Genomic DNA, 18291 nt, shown 5'->3' with positions numbered 1-18291 from the left:
ATTTTTTAAATGTGTTATGTAAATGTTGCACTATGAGGCTTGGGGGGATGGACTGGAATTAGCCTTCATCTTTTTGTAGCTTCATTAATGGCTGTCTTATACCTTTAAGTAGAGAATGTTCAATGTAATTACATTTATGAATCCACCTCAATTTCCTTTGCAACCCTCTGGTTTGAGATACTATCAGACAACATTGGCAATGTTTCCTCGTTGTCTTCCCGGGGGCCCGTAGTTAAAGTAGATTGCAACAGGAGAGGGTACTCTCATTGCACCAGTCCAGGAGGAAAGGGTGGTTGGGGGGGGGGGAATGCTTATTCAAGCTGGAAGGTGTCCTGCTTGTAGCAGAGGAAGGGGGATGTGCCCCACCCTTTCTTTAAGCCCTGAACATAGCCCTGCAGTTTACTGGACCATTGTGTCTTTGTGGAGTCCCGCAACAAATTGAAGTCTCCTCTCTCTGGCTCTGTTTTCATCTGATAATGTCAGTGAGTGTACTTGGGGGGTGAGGGTGTGTGCGTGTGTGTTGACATGGTTTGTTTTCTGTATACCATATGCTCATGTTACACACTTTCCTTATTGGCTGTTTGTGCTTGCCTAATTGTTGTATATAGCTTTATTGAGGTGGGCAATATACAATATAGCTATACAATAAAGTATATAAATATCAGACTGTACCAGGTACTGTCACACAAAGACAGTCGCTCCCTAAAAGACACGTTTCTGGGTAGAGAGTGGTTGGAAGCTTAGTTTGTTTCAAAGTAATTTTTCTTTTGATTGATTGATTCCTGGAGGCTACTTCCCAACAGGCTTATTTCCCAAGCAGTATCCAGTGTGGGGAAGGGGCTGGTCAATGGTTAGGAATTACTGCCACAGACAGGAAGCATTTCATGCTTTCAATTCACAGTTGCTTGATGAGGGAAAGTTCGTGGGGCCCAGGGCAAGAGCTACTTTGTAGTAGAAAAAGAAAGCTGACATGGCTTTGCATTAGACCACTTCATTGTGTTCACAGTGGAAAGCAGGCAGTAATTGAGTATGTGGAAAGTAAACTACTAGACTATTCCACTAGATTAGACTATTATTGTTCAGTAAACTACAAAATGAAAAAATCATGCCGTTTTACTAATAATAAATACAATTAAATACCAAATCAAATGGATAACTAGTCTGACTCTTATTCTAAAAATATTTGTGGTTGTTTACAGGGGAATATATTGTTTAAATGTATTCATAAATCTGTTAGTGGAAAAAAGATGCCAGCAAAACTTTCAGACATCCTTTTTGACTGGATTTTAGTTATAAGCAACACTATTTTGCTTGGAGAGAACACTTCTAAAAGAATAGTTAAGCTACTCTAACCATGAATTTTAGGCATGTGTTATGATGGGCCATTAACTTGTCAATACACTTATACATAACAGTGTTCTCTACAAGACCCTTTAAAGTGTATTCTGTTTGAGATATGGAAAACACAAAGACTGTTTGACAGATAAGATTACTGACTATTGCAAATGTGTCTCCTGAATTGCTGTATAGTTTGTTAAACTAAGGGATTACTAGAATCAGATTTCTAGCAACATCTTCAGAAAGGTGTCAGACCTTGCTGCCTTTCTGTTGAATTACAGAAAGCTGTTACTTAGATAACTTCCTGTAATTTACCAGCAGGATCTGTTTAGTGGCTGCTCCTGTCAGTTTTCTTTTTCTTTGCCTTTCAGTGCAGACAATGCAGTGCTCTTCTTTCGTGAGAAATGTTGTGGTTTGCATTCTACACCATGTGATCTCCTAGCTCTGTGAACTAAAATTGAAATGTGGTATATTTCTTCTTTTTTTTGTATAAGAAGATGGGAAATTCTTATGCTGGGCAGCTCAAGACAACCAGGTTCGAAGAAGTATTGCATAATTCTATTGAGGCCTCTCTCCGCTCAAACAACTTAGTCCCCAGACCAGTCTTTTCTCAGCTATATTTGGAAGCTGAGCAGCAACTTTCATCACTAGAAGGTAGGAAATCTTGGTATTTATATTTCTGTTCAAATAGAACTATGATTCCATTCCTTGTTCATATCAGCATGAAAGTTTCATGTTAAATACAGAGAGATGCAAAAGTATTTTAAGTTGTTTGCCTGCTTTATGTTCTGTGCATATGTTCTTTTTCCCTCAAATCTAATGCAATTTGGAAAAAAAGAACTATTTGAAGAGAATAATTGTGGACTGCTCTTTGTTTTTACAAAGTAAGGCTCTATTCTTGCAAACACTTACATGCATATATAACCGGAAGCACTATGAGTTCACTCATTAAACATGTGCAGAAATCTTTGGAGTATCAGAGGTTAAAACTGCATTGTCTGGTAGTTTACCTTTATAGAACAGAAAATTCTACCATTTTAGACATTTTCAAAAATACAACAGATTTACAAATGAAAGATGCTAAAAATAATTTCAGTTATGACTAAAAGAAGCAAAAGTATTTACAGCCTTCCTATTAAGTATACTAAATTTATGATTAATTTGGGCATGAAAGTGTTTTTACCTTGATCCCAATTTTCCAAGGTATTGGCTTAAGCTATTACCTAGTGTTCTATGTTAAATCCTTTTCATGGTCTCTACACTGATGCTTAGTGTCTTGGATTTCTCTGATTTATTTATATATTCGCAGAGCTGCTTTGTTGGTCTCTCTATTGCTCATGTTTGCAATGTTGTTGTAGCTGTGTTGGCCCCTGGATATTAGAAAGACAAGGTGGGTGAGGTAGTATCTTTAATTGGACCAATTTCTCTTGGTGAAAGAGACAAGCTTTTGAGCTACAGCTCTGTGTAGCTTGAAAGCACGTCTTTCACCAAGAGAAGTTGGTCCAATTAAAGATATTACCTCACCCAACTTGTCTCTCTTTTTCGCATTCATTTTTCTCTCTGGAGGTGGAATAGTTTACATTAAATGTGTAGATCTGACAACCAAATGAATTACAAAACCAAGTCTGCTAATATGTAACATAGAATCTTAGTTTGGTGCTAAAATGTGTGATTCTCAGTGTGTCTGACAGTGTGCAGGCAACATTATCCTGCTGATGCAAGTATTTCCTCTCTCTTTCAACCAATTATTGACCCCTTTATCTCTGGAGTAATGTTGCATGTGTTTCCTGTGTGTGTGTCCTTTTGTAGCCTGCAAAAGATGATGTAGGCACATACAGAATGCAAAATGTGTAAAGTATGATATAGTCCATAATAAAATAAGTATTCTAAAAAAATCAATCTAGCCACTGAAAATAAATGAAATCATTTTGAAAAGATTAAACATTTGCAAATAGCTCAATGTAAATGTTGAAAACACATTCCATTTAGAATCAGATCTGCTTATATCTCATACACATTTAATTTTCTCCCTCCATTCTTTACTGCTAGCTCAGGACATTTGCCTGAAAATATAATCTCTAATTGTCCACCTGCTCCTGCTACTTATTCCCCACATGAAGTGATTATCTTCTCTTGGGAATTTTATAAACATTTCCATGGCAACCAACTGTGATGTCACAATGTAGATTATGACATCAGCTGGGAAAGACGCTGCAAAAGCAGATGCATTGTTCAGGGCCAAAGGTGCAGTTTTCACATTTTCTGTAACTCCTTTCATTCAGAGCTTTCAAAAGGCTTTACAGATCTTTGCGGGTTTTTTGATCCTGGGTTTTTTGTTTTTTGGGATTTTTAAGTTTTGTTTCTTTGTTTGATTTTTGCAGTCAGTGGGAACAGAATCAGGACTCAATTAATTAAATTTCACAAACCCTTACCCAGAGCATCCTCTTTCATGCAAATATCAGAGGCTGGAAACTGTGTGGATTGCTTAATAGAGCTTTCCCTGAGTTGTTGCATCAGGTAGTTGAGGTTTGCAATCTCACATTTTACATCCCGCTCCAGCCCCCAGAACAAACAGGAGCTTTCTCCCCTAGGAATCATGAATCCCTGAGATCTGAGGGGTGAAGGGCAATAACCTTATGGGCCATCCTTGTGGAGGCATTGTGCCACTTGTCCCCCCTACTAGCTCTTGTCCCCCCTACTATCTATACCCTCCCTAGTTGCTGACTCGTTGACCTAGTGGCTCTGTTGTGGTGCATTACCAGAGCTATTTGTGGTCCTAACAGTCCCTCCCATCTGGAGCCAGTGTTCTCCAAGCATGGAGGGAATCATAGGTTAAGTGATTCACCCAAGGTAATACAGTGAGTGGCAGAGCAAGGAATAGAACCCAGGAGTTCTGACTCAATGTTCTTTGCACTGCCAGCTGAGTACTACAGGTACAAAATGACAAAAATACAGATGCAGACCTGTCTCTAAACAGAATGGCTCTGGTATCCCGTTAGGCACTAATGGCTACTAAAACTATTACCATACAGGTTTCTATAGCTTCTTGCCATATTTGAGGAGAGTGTTTTTCTGGGGTTATCTTGCAGCTCACAGTCTGCATTTTTTGGCGTTAATTTGCCCTGTTCACCATACCACTTGGCAGCAAAGCAAGCCACTGTAAAATCAGTCAAGTTTTTTGTTCTTGCTGCTGTTGTAATTTTGAAATTGTTAATTTAAATGGGACACTGTGAACTTGAAATATAGTAATGTTAATTTAAAAAACAAACAAGTTGAAAGTAGTTTCAGGTTCCATTCCTACCCCTAATTCCCACCTGCCAATTTTTGTGGTTCATATAATCATTTTCCTATTTAAAATTTTCTCTTTTTCTCTCCCGTTGCTGAGTGAGACTTCAGAAATAACAGAGCAAAGTGCCTCCACAGTAAAACCAGATTAATGTTATTACAATTTATAATTATATCTTACAGTTTACACCTAAAAATCCTACGAATGTGAAAAAGTTAATAGCCTGTGTTATGCAGGAGTTCAACCTGAATGATCATAATGGTCCCTTCTGACCTTAAAATTCTATGACAAATATGCACGAAGTAAACCAGCTGAAATTAAGATCTCTTTTTAACCTGTAAATTTTTGAATGATCTTTTCAGATGTCACTAAGATGTCTAAATTACAACAGTTTTTTAACTCCAGTTTCTGCATATCATTTTGATAACACAAGATTGAGCAGGGGTTAGCCCCTTGTTCCTATTACCGAGCTATATTAGTCAGCAAAACAATTGCTTTTAAAACATTTTTTTCTGTATCCTAAAACTTTGTTTAGACATTCTCTAGGCAACTATTATCTTGTTTGCTCTGTTACTGTTTTATATAATGTTTTATACTGTTTGCCTCCCTTCATCATCATTATCCATAATCATTTTGAGGACTATGTGTTAAATAAACTTAAAGCTTCTTGGCTCCTTCTGTACTGTCATGCTCTCTTACCTTTGCCCATGTTAGTGATGCATTTTCTCTCTTCTCCAATATTGGCTCATTCAGCTTTTGAAACTGTCCAAAAATAAATGCTTATTCTCTTTAAATGATCCTGTTAACAGCTTGCTGGGTTGTCTAAAAGCCTGGAAAGTCTGATGTGACCCCTCACCTTTAATCTTGCCTTTCTTGGATGGTTTGATGGCTTTTTAATACCACATGGAAGTGATTGGCTGGTGCTAGTTTAGATTTCTTGTAGGCTCTGCCCTGACTACTGGGACCATTTCTGAGCCATAGCTGGTCTGCCTCTGTTACAGTATGGACATGCTTCTCTGTTGCATCTTAAAAGACTGGGGGTCAGATTCTCCATGGGTGTAAATCTGTATAGGCCCATTGAAGGCAGTGAACCTGTGTCATTTTAAACTAGCTGATGATCTAGCCCTGGTTTTTTTCATCTTGAGATTGGTGGGGAAGGTCTTATAATGTGAACTCTTCCTTTCCCATTAATGCCTTTTGTCTGTGGATGTGGGACATGTGGCCTCACCTTGAGGTGTCTCAGCTGGCATCAGAGCTTGCCTCCTCGTACCAGAGTAGTGTGTGTCTCATAAGGTAAAATCCACATAGATCCTAAGGTGCCCACTTTTATGCCCACTTCGCATGCATGGAAATGACTGCACACAGTACAAGGGAGAGGAGAATCAAATTCACAGTCTGTAATTGTATGCTCACATACTGTTTCTCAAACGCCATGGTATTTCATGAACTTTTTCCTGCACCTGTAGATGCACATAGTTAGCATCTTCTAGTGCTGTTTACTACTCTGTGTATGCCACAAAGACAGAGTTCATTAAAGTAATTCATTCTGAAAATATACAGGAAACATGTCTTGTACATTGTATGACAAATCAGCTTCTGAATCCTGTACATCGACGGCAGTTGATCCTAGTGGGAGTAGGACTGGGACTTAAGTATAATAGCATAGTGATAGGAAAATTAATTGGCATATACAGACCATTCAGTGTGGGGCAGGAATATAATGCCCTTCCTCATATAAACCAGTACCTCACTCGACTTCAGTGGGACTGTTTGTGGAATAAGGTGCTATTCAACATTAATAAGGGTTTCGCACTCTGGATCTAGGTATGCAGCTAAATTATCTTTGCAGTTAACTGGCTCATCCCCAGATTTGCACCGAAGAAAGTCTGTGTTGCTGATGAAAATAAATATTATGGCTATTGATTTAGGCACATTTAAGTGTTTGCAGGATTGGGGCCTAAATTAGTTTTTAAAAGAATACTGAGGAAGAGGAGAAACTGTCCTGTAAAATTTCAGTCAATAAAGACACACTGGCTCACAATGAGTAGAAATAATTCTATAAAGGTGGTAGCAATAATGGTATGATATGTGAAGTATTATCTGATCATGTAATTCAGCTGTTGTCAATTAGCATAGCTCTGTTGACTTAATGGAGCTATGCTAATTTACATCAGCCGAAGATCTGGCCTTGTAATACAGAAGGGGCAGAGCTGATGTTGAGTCCATTCTTAACATTGTCGTTTCCTAACTTATAAGTGCGTAATTGTGCAACTTTCATCTTCCAAAGACAATTTTTTTAAAAAAAGAATGATGTTGTATAGACTGCAGATACTCAAAAAGTAGTTTTGTATAACGTTGACAGTTGTGTGTGGAGGTAGACCTTTAAAGTCTCCTGCGCTCTGTGCGTATGGGGGCGGGATGTCTAGTCTACACTGCGAGAAAAGATCCACGGCATCGAGTCTCAGAGCCCAGGTCAACTGACTCAGGCTTGTGGGGCTTGGGCTTGGGCTACGGGGCTAAAAATAGCAGTGTAGGCATTTGGGCTCCAGTTGGAGCCTTCGCTCTGAGACCTGGCAAATGGGGAGGGTCTCAGAGCCAGGGCTCCAGCCTGAGCTTGACTGCCTACACTGCTGTTGTTAGCCCCTCAGCCCAAGCCCTGCAAGCCCGAGTTAGTTGAGCCGGGCTCTGAGACTCGGTTCTGCAGGTTTTTCTTTGCAGTGTAGACATCCCCTACAACCAAATCTGCATAAGCCTGGGGCTTGATGTGTGAAGCAGTTTTTTTACACTCAAATTTTAAATCTGATTTTGACTTATAACAATGATTTGCAATCTGCTTGGAAATAAGAACCAGAAACCCTAATTATGCCTGTTAGTGCAAAATGGAGCAGTCACTCGTCATACAGCTGCGCGTTTTGCTTTTGGATTCCTTTTATTCTTAGTCTGAAAGTCTGCACAGCTCTCCTCTGCCTAAATCTCTGCTCTGTTTTAGTCCCGTTTCTTCATTCCAGTGATAAAGGCTGCTTCACTTCCCCCTTTATCCCCTCCTTACCTCTTGTCTTTGTCCTTCTCCCATGCTATCCCCTTTGCTTACCACTCTGCCTATATCTCTGTGCACCAGGGAATCACTCTTGCTACTCATGTGAGTAAAGATGCACATATACTTAAATGCTTTTCTGTACTGAGGCTGAAGTGCTTGGCACCTTTCAGGGTCCATCTTGCAACATTCAACGTCTCTTCTTTCAGATCCCTCCTTAAAACTCATTTATTCTGCAAAATTCACAAATGCTAACCCTGGAGCTATTATTTAAGGTAGGGACACGTTGGTGGAGGAGGGACATAGAGAAGAACCCTCTATGGTTGTTGTTACCTATGGGATTCCCAGGGCCTCATCCAAAAGTCCATTGAAATCAATGGAAAGCCTCCCATTGACTTTGAATTTTTGAACAGACATGCCTCCTCCACCCAGAGGGTTTGTATTGCCCATCTATTTAAAAACTAAGATCCTTGGGGCAGGGAGCTATTTTCTGTTCTCTTGCTTGTACAGCATCAAGTGTATAGTCAGCAGTTAATTATTAATAATTTGCATTTGATCTACTGCTTTGTGAGACCATCTCACAGCGATTAGAAGCCTGGATTTCATCAGGTTTAGGTCAGGAGAGCTTTTCTGAGGACATAGTTCCAATATTGACAACCCCAAAGATTCAAATGTCATGAGTCAGCCCCCCTCCAAAATCATGAGACTGGCTTCATAGTCATGAGATTTTAAAAATAATGATTTGGGGCTTCTTTTTATTTCCCTTCTGTTTTCTGAGATTTACATGCCCTCAGATCACATTTCAAGCTTTTCTCCACAATCACAAGGGTTAGACCCTTTTTTTTTTTTAAATTAAATTTGAAATTTTCACCTAATCAGAGGATTCCAGGAGCTGGAGCTTTAAGAAAAACACCAAACATTGTGAGACTTAGCAACACTGCAGTTTCTTGCAAAGATAAGGGAATCCTACTTTTCTATAGCGCTTGCTGTAGCTGGGACACTGCTCGTTCCCTGATTCAGCTATTACTGCTGCTATCTGTTCTCTAAATGTCATTTGTCTTGTGGTACGTTGCAGCAGGCAGCAGAGTGGATAATGAGGAAGAGGAGGAGGAGGAAGAAGAAGAAAGTTCAGAATCAAGTAGCCCTCCTCTCTCTTATCAGATGAAGCCTCCTCCTGAAGGCTGCTGCACTACTGATGGTAAGAAATTCACAAGACTCCAAGTGTGCGGACTGATCCAACAGCCTACTCAGGCAAAGCTCCCATTGGTATCAGTGAGAACTGTGTCCCAGTAAAGAGTGCAGGATTGAGTCCAAACATCATAACAAGCACCTTCCAGGTGGCTCATCAAAATTATGTATATAGAAATTGTGAGACTTAACATTGTTTGTTATCTCTTAGACAAAGCTAGAAACTTGGTTGATCATATACTTTTGTGTGTCTCTGCTGAATCTTTCAAAGGAGCACTTCTGTGTCAGGATGCTTACTATGAAGGAAGAGACAATGGTTCTAGCAAACAATTTGAAATTTATCCAGTTTTTAAAAACTGAGTTTAAAGTGGTTTCAGCTATTAAACCTGCCGCTCCAAGCTGTACCAACTTTTGTGGTTTTGTCACAACATTTTCCAATTTAAAAGAAAATTCTTCTGTCCTCTCCTGTGGCTGGAAGGAAGACCCACACAAACAAGAGGAGAAAGACTGTCTCAAAACCATGAAACTGCCCAGACACCAAATGGTAATGTCCCTTCTTAAACATACAGCTTAATATACTCTTGCTTATATTGTTAAATTTATACAGTTTGATACAATGTATATGTTGTGCAAACATTGATGTGCCAATGTTGCTGCAGGAAATTTTATTTTTGCATTTCCTAATTTTTATTTATTCATTGTATTTCTAGATTCCGTTTATAGTTCACCAAGTAGCAGGAAAGAAAATTGAACTGAAGTTAATCTTGACCTTAGGTTTACATTTTTTTTTTTAAATAAAAAGAAAAGTTGGAGTTTGTTCAATAAGGAAATTGTGAAGAATTAAGCAAAATGACTTTTGACCTCAGACGTGTTGCATTTGTTTTTTTCTAGGTTTCTGCCAGGCTGGTAAAGACTTGAGGCTCGTATCCATTTCCAATGATCAAATTGAGGTGCCTTCGGGGTTTTTACTTGTTGGTGCTAAATCGCCAAATCTGCCTGATCATCTTTTAGTGTGTGCCGTAGATAAAAGATTCTTGCCAGATGATAATGGGCGCAATGCCCTGTTAGGTAAGTGTTCTTGCTCCCGGTAAGTGGATGCTGTTTTGGATTACAGTAATATCTACTCCTGTTGCAAAGTGAATGTGGCAGATCTCATTTCCATCACTTGTGGACAGTATTCCTCACTGATTGCTCACAGCATGATAACCTTTTAGAGCTGACTGTGAAAGAGTACAGTGTGAGCCCACTCCATTACAAATGCTGCATCTCATTGTATCTGGAAAGAATGCTGTGCTTCCAGCTCAAGGTTAAAGTCATTGTCAGGTCAGTTTGAATTACGGGTGCCTGAACTACACCTTGAGTAACTGAGCTACTACTGAGGTGCTGCCTGTCTGTTACCTTTCTGAACACTAATATATACCACTCCCCTTCATAGATGCAGTTATTGCTAGTCAACCATTGTGGTAGCTACATGGAGTGAGTCATAAGATTCCGCAATGCAATTGCTGTTGGTTATTTGGGCCACAGAGATTCATAACTTTTTTTTAGATTGTGATCCTTCCAATGTATTTGAACTAGCACCATGGGACTTGGCTCCCAGCTGGGACCTATGGATGTTACCGCAATATAAATAAATAAATAAAACCAAGAGATACAAGTCAAAGTTTTGATTTGACACATAAGTAGACAATAGTGTGTGTCTGTCGTTGGTCTTAAAATATAAAATATTTCATGACAAGGACAATGTGAAAACACGGGAATGTTGTTATTGATCAGTTTAGATGTTTGGCTTCTGAACTGTAGTTATGTTTCGGTATCAGGTTGGTAATGGTCACAGCCCTTCTGATAAGTTATGGGCCCGATCCAAAGCCCACCAAAGTCAATGAGAGTCTTTCCATTGGCTCAGGCCCTGTATTACTGTTGACAGTAGTATTGAAAAACCTATAACATCTGGAATTGTATGGATGGATGAACTGATTATGAATATGATAAAAACTGAAGTAGTTTATGTACTTAGGTGCAGTGATATTTATATCTACAAGAAAATTATGGTTTTTTTTATCATTTGCTTTCAAGTTTGACATGTAGCATTTTCATTGTTAGCCTCAAAAATGGTGTTCTGCCTCTTATGTGCCACATTGAGCTTTAATTATTAAAAGAAAGAAAGAAAGTTGTCACCGGATTTGTTAGCCTTTTTATTGATCAAGAAAATATCCTGACAATTTCACTCTTACAGATGCCAAAGGTTCTGATGTGAGCTTGGCTGCTATCTCAATTTGAATAAGGCTGAAAGGCATTTGGGATGACAGCACAGTGTGAAGCTGCATAATGTAACTCCATGTACAGTAATGTCTTTTAGCATGTGATCTTACTGACTTAGATTGGCCACAATACAATTGACCAGTGATTGTAAAGGAATTAAGGGGGTTGTAAATCAGCCAAGTGTTGTCATTTTAAAGATACAAACAGGAATGTTGTACCATTCCATTCATTCACTGCTGGCGCTATTAACAACTTAAACTCCTTAGGCTGTTAGCACAGAGGAAGTAGTATATTTGTTAATTGCATGCTAAACAAGAACAGAAAAGGATAATACGGAGCATTTGGTAATACCAAACACTATTGTTTGTGCTACTTGTGTCCTCAGCTTGCACATTTGATGTTAATTTAATTTTCTGTAAGCCATAGGTTTTCAACTGGAGGTACGCGTACTCCTGGGAGTACTCCAGAGTAACGTAGGGGATACACAAGAGGACTCAGAAGTGCAAAAGTAAAAAAAAAAAAAAATAATAGAAAATGGTCTTGAATGTATTATCTCTACAACACAAACACACATAAAACATTTTTTGTTTAACAATTGTTATCTCTTCAAACTTTAAATTATAATTCATGGATGCTTAATTTCAATTACGTGGGTTTACAGTTTTTATATATATATATATATATATATATATATACTCACGTACGCATTTAGCTGACTATACTAAAATAATTCACGCATGTGTTATTTTGATTGTGCAGGTGTCAATTCAAATGGATGCAACAGTAAGCTATATATATGCTAATTTTTGATAATTTTGTCATACATGAAAACCAATGAGGCCAACACTTTGGTCTTGTGAAACATTTTAGTAGAGTTGTAGAATTACCCTGGAAAGTCTGGAATAAGCTTCAACCAAAGAGAATCTTAAGATCCTGATTCAGGCCACAGAAATTGCAAATGAAGGAACACTCCTGAGTCCTATAATCTTATAAAGAATATGGTGCAGTTATTGTCTTCAGGGTAGCATGGTAGTAGTATCATGGTACACTAGCTATGTTTAAATACATAGAGATTGCTTGATTCCGTTCTCACAAGCTATTTCTACATTGCAGTTGGGAGTGAGCCTCCCAGCCTGGGTAAGCGGACTTGTCTAGCAGGGCTCGAGCTAGCAAGCTAAAAATAGCAGTGTGGACATTGTATCTTGGGCTGCAGCTCAGGCTCTCAAGCATAGGGGGATCCGATGGGCTTGAGAGCCCAAGCCAATCCAAGCCGCAATATTCACACTGCTATTTTTAGCACACTAGCTTGAATTCTGCTAGCAAAGTATGTCTAGGCTTGCTCTGAGCTATAATGTAGACATACACACGTATGATGGTGTAAACCAGGATGAACTCTGTTTCAGTCAATGGAATTATACCAGAGTAAGTGAAATTAGAATCAGGCACACAGTCTCACAAGCCAGACAATTTTATTTATGAATAAAAGGTATTGTCTGTGACCACTGAACTTGTCTTCAATTCATTGTTTACTGGACTAACATGCTTACCACTTTGTCTTGCACTTAATTCAAGCTGATTACTGCGAACACTTCTTTATAGAAAGGAAAAACTCTTTTTATGTGATGGCTCTGAAAGAAGGGAACAGATCAATTATTCCTGAAACCAAGGCCCAAGCATAATATTTTCGGGCTCAGTACAAACTTGTAATATGGACCCCCTCCCACACACACTATTGTAGATTGTCCAAAAGTAATTTATTCAGAAGGAAAACACACCCAAGAAATATCTTAGTGGTTTCCCGGCTATTCTTGGGCTGCCTCCATAACTGTGGATATGCCTGTAGGGCAATTGTAGGCTCAGAAGGAAAATATACCTGAGAAGCATCTTATAGTTTCCTGATTTATCTTTTAACTCCTAGTCTTGTCTCCATGGCAGACTGTTGATATGCCTATGGGGAACGTATAGGGTCATCTTATTGATTATGTTAAAAGGTTATATTACTCTCCTAGATTGCTATTCCTGTGATTCATGTGCCATTCATATTTGAAAATGAATTATATTTTACCATTCCATCTAATATTCCACTGGGAAGGCCCCCTATTTGGAAATGTATGGGTTTCTGCTTCACGCACAACCATTTGGGTGTAATAGCACTGGAGCCTTAGTTGGTACCCTGAGAAGCTCCCAGTCATTGCACCAGTTTAACTTAATTAATCAGAATTAGATCCCTTGCCTCATAATCCTGCAAGTAAGTCAGTATTTTGCCATTAAGAAGCCTTTTGTGCCTGGAATCTGCTGGAACACTGGTGGAGAAGGCAGGGTTGTGATTGGAGTCATTGTTCCCTCAATAAATGCAGCTAATACACCCCCCCAATAGGTTTATCTGTTTATTTTCCCCAGTCTTCATTCCTTAAAGTGGGACTGTGGGGACAAACAGTGCAGCTATTGTCTCCTATCATCTTCCTCTGAGACACAGAAAACAGCTGCACATATCATCTACATTTTCATTGCTAGGATTAAGAAGTGCATTTATTTTAGTCACTGGCTAGGGACAGAATAATATAGCAGAAAAGATTAATTTGCTTGTTGTTTGTAAGACAGGTTATAGATGCAAGGTTCCAGTCTGAAGTACTGCCTTGTTACTACTATTGTTGAATGAAACTCACATAGTTTATACCAAGCTCATAACAACAAGCAGGATGGAGCACTCTTACCTGATCTTATGAAAACAAACATGGCTTCAGACTTCAGGTGAAATTGAACTTGAAAGCCCCTCCACACTGGGCAGGGATTTGGGTCACGGTGCTGGGGTGGAGTGTGCATACATGTAATGGTGGGTCACAGAAAAAAAGACAAAATGCAGTTTGTGGGTTGCCTTAGTAAAACCTTTGGGAGTTGCTGCTCTATTTAACCACTGAGCAGGGGCAGCACAACCAGGGACAGTGCAAACTAACTTCTACATACTGTCCTACCAATGAATCTCAATCCTGACCCAGAGAGTCACTACCCGTCCAGTGAGATGGTAGGTCACTCTTCATGATCTTTCAGTCCTTTGCCGTTCTACTTTACTTTAACTGACAACGGGGTGGGTACTTGTCTGCTGGCGGGTGGACAGATTCCTCCAAACCCATTTCATATAGATTGCTGAACAGTTTGCAGGTGGTAACAACCTTCAGTCACTACAGATGTAGGTGGATTTGAACTGGTGACCTGGAGGTGAAAGGCTTTTATCCCTTATACACTGAGAATTGATCTTTTGTTCTCTTGTGAAATCAACCTTATGACATAGATAAATTAGGAGACCTTACAGCTGCCCTGAATCCCCTGACCTTTGCCCTTTCTATAATGTATGGAAGCCTATTTGATTTAGTTTATTTATGAAACTACCTGTCTTTCCTATCAGTTGCTGCTTCCAAAACATTGGCATGTAAATGAGGCATGTGAAGAGGAAGGGACTAGTGAAATGTTTGAGTTCTCATCCTACATAATCCCTGTTGCCATATATTGGGTTATGAATAAGATCAGAATGATGCTTTAAACCTGTGAGTTAGCCATATGATGATAATATCTGTGCTGGATGGCATCTTTATTTCACCATGATTTGAGCTCAATATCAACTCTTGAAAACAAAATGAGATCCTCTTAGGATCTCTTATCAGTCAGATAAGGGCCCAGTTAGCTGAAATTCTCAGCCTCACCACGACCTCCTTCCAATCCAGTGGAAGTTCTGCTGCCAATGCTCCACTTAAGCTCTCTTGGCAACTGGAGCATTGGGCAGCTTAGTTTCTTGGCCAGTGGCTTCCCGAACTTCCGGGAAGTCATGTAACTGGAAGCAGGAAGTTCAGGAAGCGCTTATTTTTCGGCTGGCCCACCCATGTCAACCACAGGCCCTGCCAAAAAATCACTTCTGGCTATGCCCCTGGCACACAAAATCTTTTCACATGCCACAGAGCAGCCATAGAGTATGGTGGTAACTGATCTAAGGGGCTGCTCTGTGGCGCACTTGAAAAGACTTCGTGCTCTGGGACCAGCTTCCTACTGGACAGCTGTTTCCACTACCAGTTTTGGCAGCCTGGCAGTCAGTCTCAGCAAATAGATAAAGGCTAGAACAGGCACAGACAACACTGTCTTGCCCTTGGAAATGATCCTTCTATGATCAGGCTTAAAAAAAATCTGAATGGTGTCAGTGTAGGGAAATGATCATTGCTGCTGGCCAGGCTTGCTGTGTTCTGTGGATGAACAGAGAATTTTATTCTTCAGTTTACGCACTTTTCATGAACACTGAGTCTGGTTAGAACATACATAACACTGTGCAGCTTTAACCACGTCTGTTTTATTTTTGGTTCCCTTTACAGTTGCCTTTAATTACTGAAGCAGCTGAAGGTTTTCTCCTGTTACTGTTGATATTTGTGTGATTTTAGACAGATGGTTTTGTGATACCTGGTGTAACATAGAGGCTTATGTAGAGTGCTAACTTGTCCTAGTCTCATAAATCTTAGTGACCTTTACCAACCTATATACCAAAACCTGAGATATAATAGTCATCTTTCAATACACTTTAGCTTCAATGTGTCCCCAGCAAAAAGACCTTGTACCCTTAGATACTAGACCAACAAAGGATGAATTTAGGCCTTTAATAAATTCTGCTGAGCCATTATGAGGCTAATGAGAAGGTGATCAGATTTGTAAGCAGAGTGAACAGTACTTTTCTTTGTATACCCCTTCTGAGGTATTTATAGAGCATTATATTTCAGTGGCTGTGCGTTTAGTTCACCTTTATCTCAGAAAAACAAAAATATTGGCAGTTAATTTGAAAACTTAATTTGTGTGAAAGATGTGACTTAAAATATTAACATAATCTTCCCCCTTATGACCTACTGAATAGTGAGCCTCATCTTGGATCCAATGAAGCCAAGGAGAGTTTAGTCATTGACTCCAGTGGGCTCAGGATCAGGCAAAACTGTAACCTAGTACGGAGAGTTGGTGCAGTGCTGTGCCACTCCACAGAGGGTTTGGGGAGGGGTTGTTTCTTAAACTCTTCCTCAAACCTCTTAACAGACAGGATGGGTGAGCAAGAAAGATATGGGCTGACTTGTGGACTGCTCCCTGAAGGCCCCTGCTCAATGGGCAGCAGTGAGCAAACAAAATGGAGAGATGTATAAAGACGGGGGTTGAAAATATTATAATGCTGCTATATAAATTGATAGTATACGCTCACCTGGAATAGTGTGTTCAGATATGGACACCTACCTCAAAATAAATGAAGCCAAAACAGAAGGGGTTCAGAGGTGGCCAAGGAGAATGATCATAGGCATCAACAAATTCAGTATAGAGAGTTTTTGGCAAGATTGTGACTCTTCAGTTTAGAGAAGAGGTGAAAAGAGGGAAATGATAGAAGGATTCAAAATTACAAATGGTGGAAAGAAAACAGTTCTTATTTACTCTCTTATAACCCAGAAAACAAGAGAACATTCATTGAAATTGAAGGCTCACAACTTTAAAACAGATACAAGAAAATAATTTTAATATATGCATAATTAACCTGGGGAACTCGTTATTGGACCGTGAAAATTTCAATACTAAATCATATCTGTGGTCCATCTAGTCCAATGTCCTGTGTCCAAGAGTGGCCAGTCAGATATTTGAGAGGAAGATGCACTCAACCTCATATTATGCAGATGTGGAATAATTTGCTCCCTGCATAAGGTGTTTTCCTAAACCCTAATAGTTAGGGTTTGGCTTAAGCCTTGAAGTATGAGCTGTAAAATCCTTTCCAAAATTTGTTAGTGTTAAACTCTGATAATTCTGAATTTTCTTGTTATCCATACAAATGTCCAGTCCCTTTTTTGAATCTTGCAAAATTCTTGGCCTCCATGGTATCCTGTGTTAAACCAGTTTAATGACCCATTGCATGAAAAAGAATTTCCCTGATCGGTTTTTAATTTGCCGTCTTTCAATTTCTCTGAATGTCCCCTTTTTCTTGTAATATTAGACATTAAACTAAAGATCATGATCTACCTTCTCTAAACCATTCATTATTCTTTGCCCATTTATCACATCCTCTCCTGTTTGTCTCCTTTCTAAGGTAAACAATCTGTCTTTTCATTCTCTCTTCATATGAGCGTTTTCTCATGAATTTTTTGCCAAAGATCCTAGGATTCAAAAACAGCTTAGACATTTATATGGATGATGACACATCCACATGTGCATTAGATAGGATAAAGAAAAGGAAAGGGAAACTTATTCTTCAGGGCATAAGCCATACATTAACTGATGAGGGAGTAGAAAGAAATGTCCATAGGAACAGGTTATTCCATAATTGCCCACTGTGCGGTTTCTTGCATAGGGTACTAGGCTATGTGGATTGCTGGTCTTGTCCATTATGACCATTCCTATACAAATATTTTAGAAAATAGCATGAAAAATAAGGCTATCCCAGACCACACTACCGATTAGCCCATCAGTGTCAATCTGTCCCCAAAGGAGTGCTGTTATTTCTTTAAATAATAAATAAACCACATCACCTGCTCCTTGGGGCTCAATCCTATGGTCTCACAGTGTGAGGAATTCCCATTTAAGTGCATGGTGCAAAATGGGAGTTCCATGTGTGGAGCAGCTATCCCATCAGGCCTTTCTTTGTACTGTGAGCTCTTTGGCACAAGGGGGGTGTCCCCTTCATGCTCTGAAGAGCCCCCAAGCACCTTGTTAACATACAGATAAATAATAGTATAAAAACAAATTCTGTGATATTGCAGATTGCTCACACAGATTAGCCCCTAGAATTTGGGAAGGCTATTTTAAATCAGCAACCCAAGAGGGATTTGCTACACTTTCTCTCTAAGGCCCTGCCTCAGGAGAGCAACCCTAATAAGGAAAGCACTTTAAAAATGTGTTAAGTACATGTTTAAAGTTGAGCACTTGGTCCGTGCTGTCTTGCATAGGGATAGATTTAAACACATGCTTAAGTGCTTTCTAGTCAGGGCCTTAATAGTCTAATAAGCCTGTTTCAGACCCAGGTCACAGGAACGGAAGGTATTTGGAATTTTTTCAAAGTGGTCTGAAATGAAAAACATAACCATAGACAATGAAAACAAGCTAGGTATTTACTAACTGTGAAGCTTATTTTAGGAAATCTGATGGCCAAGTGCCATTTAGAGGTTTTAACATACTTTTTAAAGTAAGA

General features: G+C 39.3%; 1 protein-coding gene across 3 annotated transcripts in view; it reads left to right on the top strand.

Moving 5' to 3' along the window:
* GREB1 (growth regulating estrogen receptor binding 1) overlaps nucleotides 1–18291 on the top strand; it is a 93284-nt gene that overhangs the window by 13233 nt on the left and 61760 nt on the right. For all 3 annotated transcript variants that reach the window (XM_067544757.1, XM_067544756.1, XM_067544758.1), the window contains exons 2-4: nucleotides 1836–1992; nucleotides 8734–8856; nucleotides 9738–9914. In XM_067544757.1, coding sequence (XP_067400858.1) covers nucleotides 1836–1992; nucleotides 8734–8856; nucleotides 9738–9914 — 457 coding nt within the window. The remainder of the gene's footprint in view (nucleotides 1–1835; nucleotides 1993–8733; nucleotides 8857–9737; nucleotides 9915–18291) is intronic.

This window comes from Emydura macquarii, unplaced genomic scaffold (genome assembly GCF_026122565.2).
Source record: "Emydura macquarii macquarii isolate MOO-44397 ecotype Brisbane River unplaced genomic scaffold, CSIRO-AGI_Emac_v2 contig_1027, whole genome shotgun sequence".
Lineage (NCBI taxonomy): Eukaryota > Metazoa > Chordata > Testudines > Chelidae > Emydura > Emydura macquarii.
Note: the sequence above shows the minus strand (reverse complement) of the source record. Positions and strands in the feature narration are given on the sequence as shown.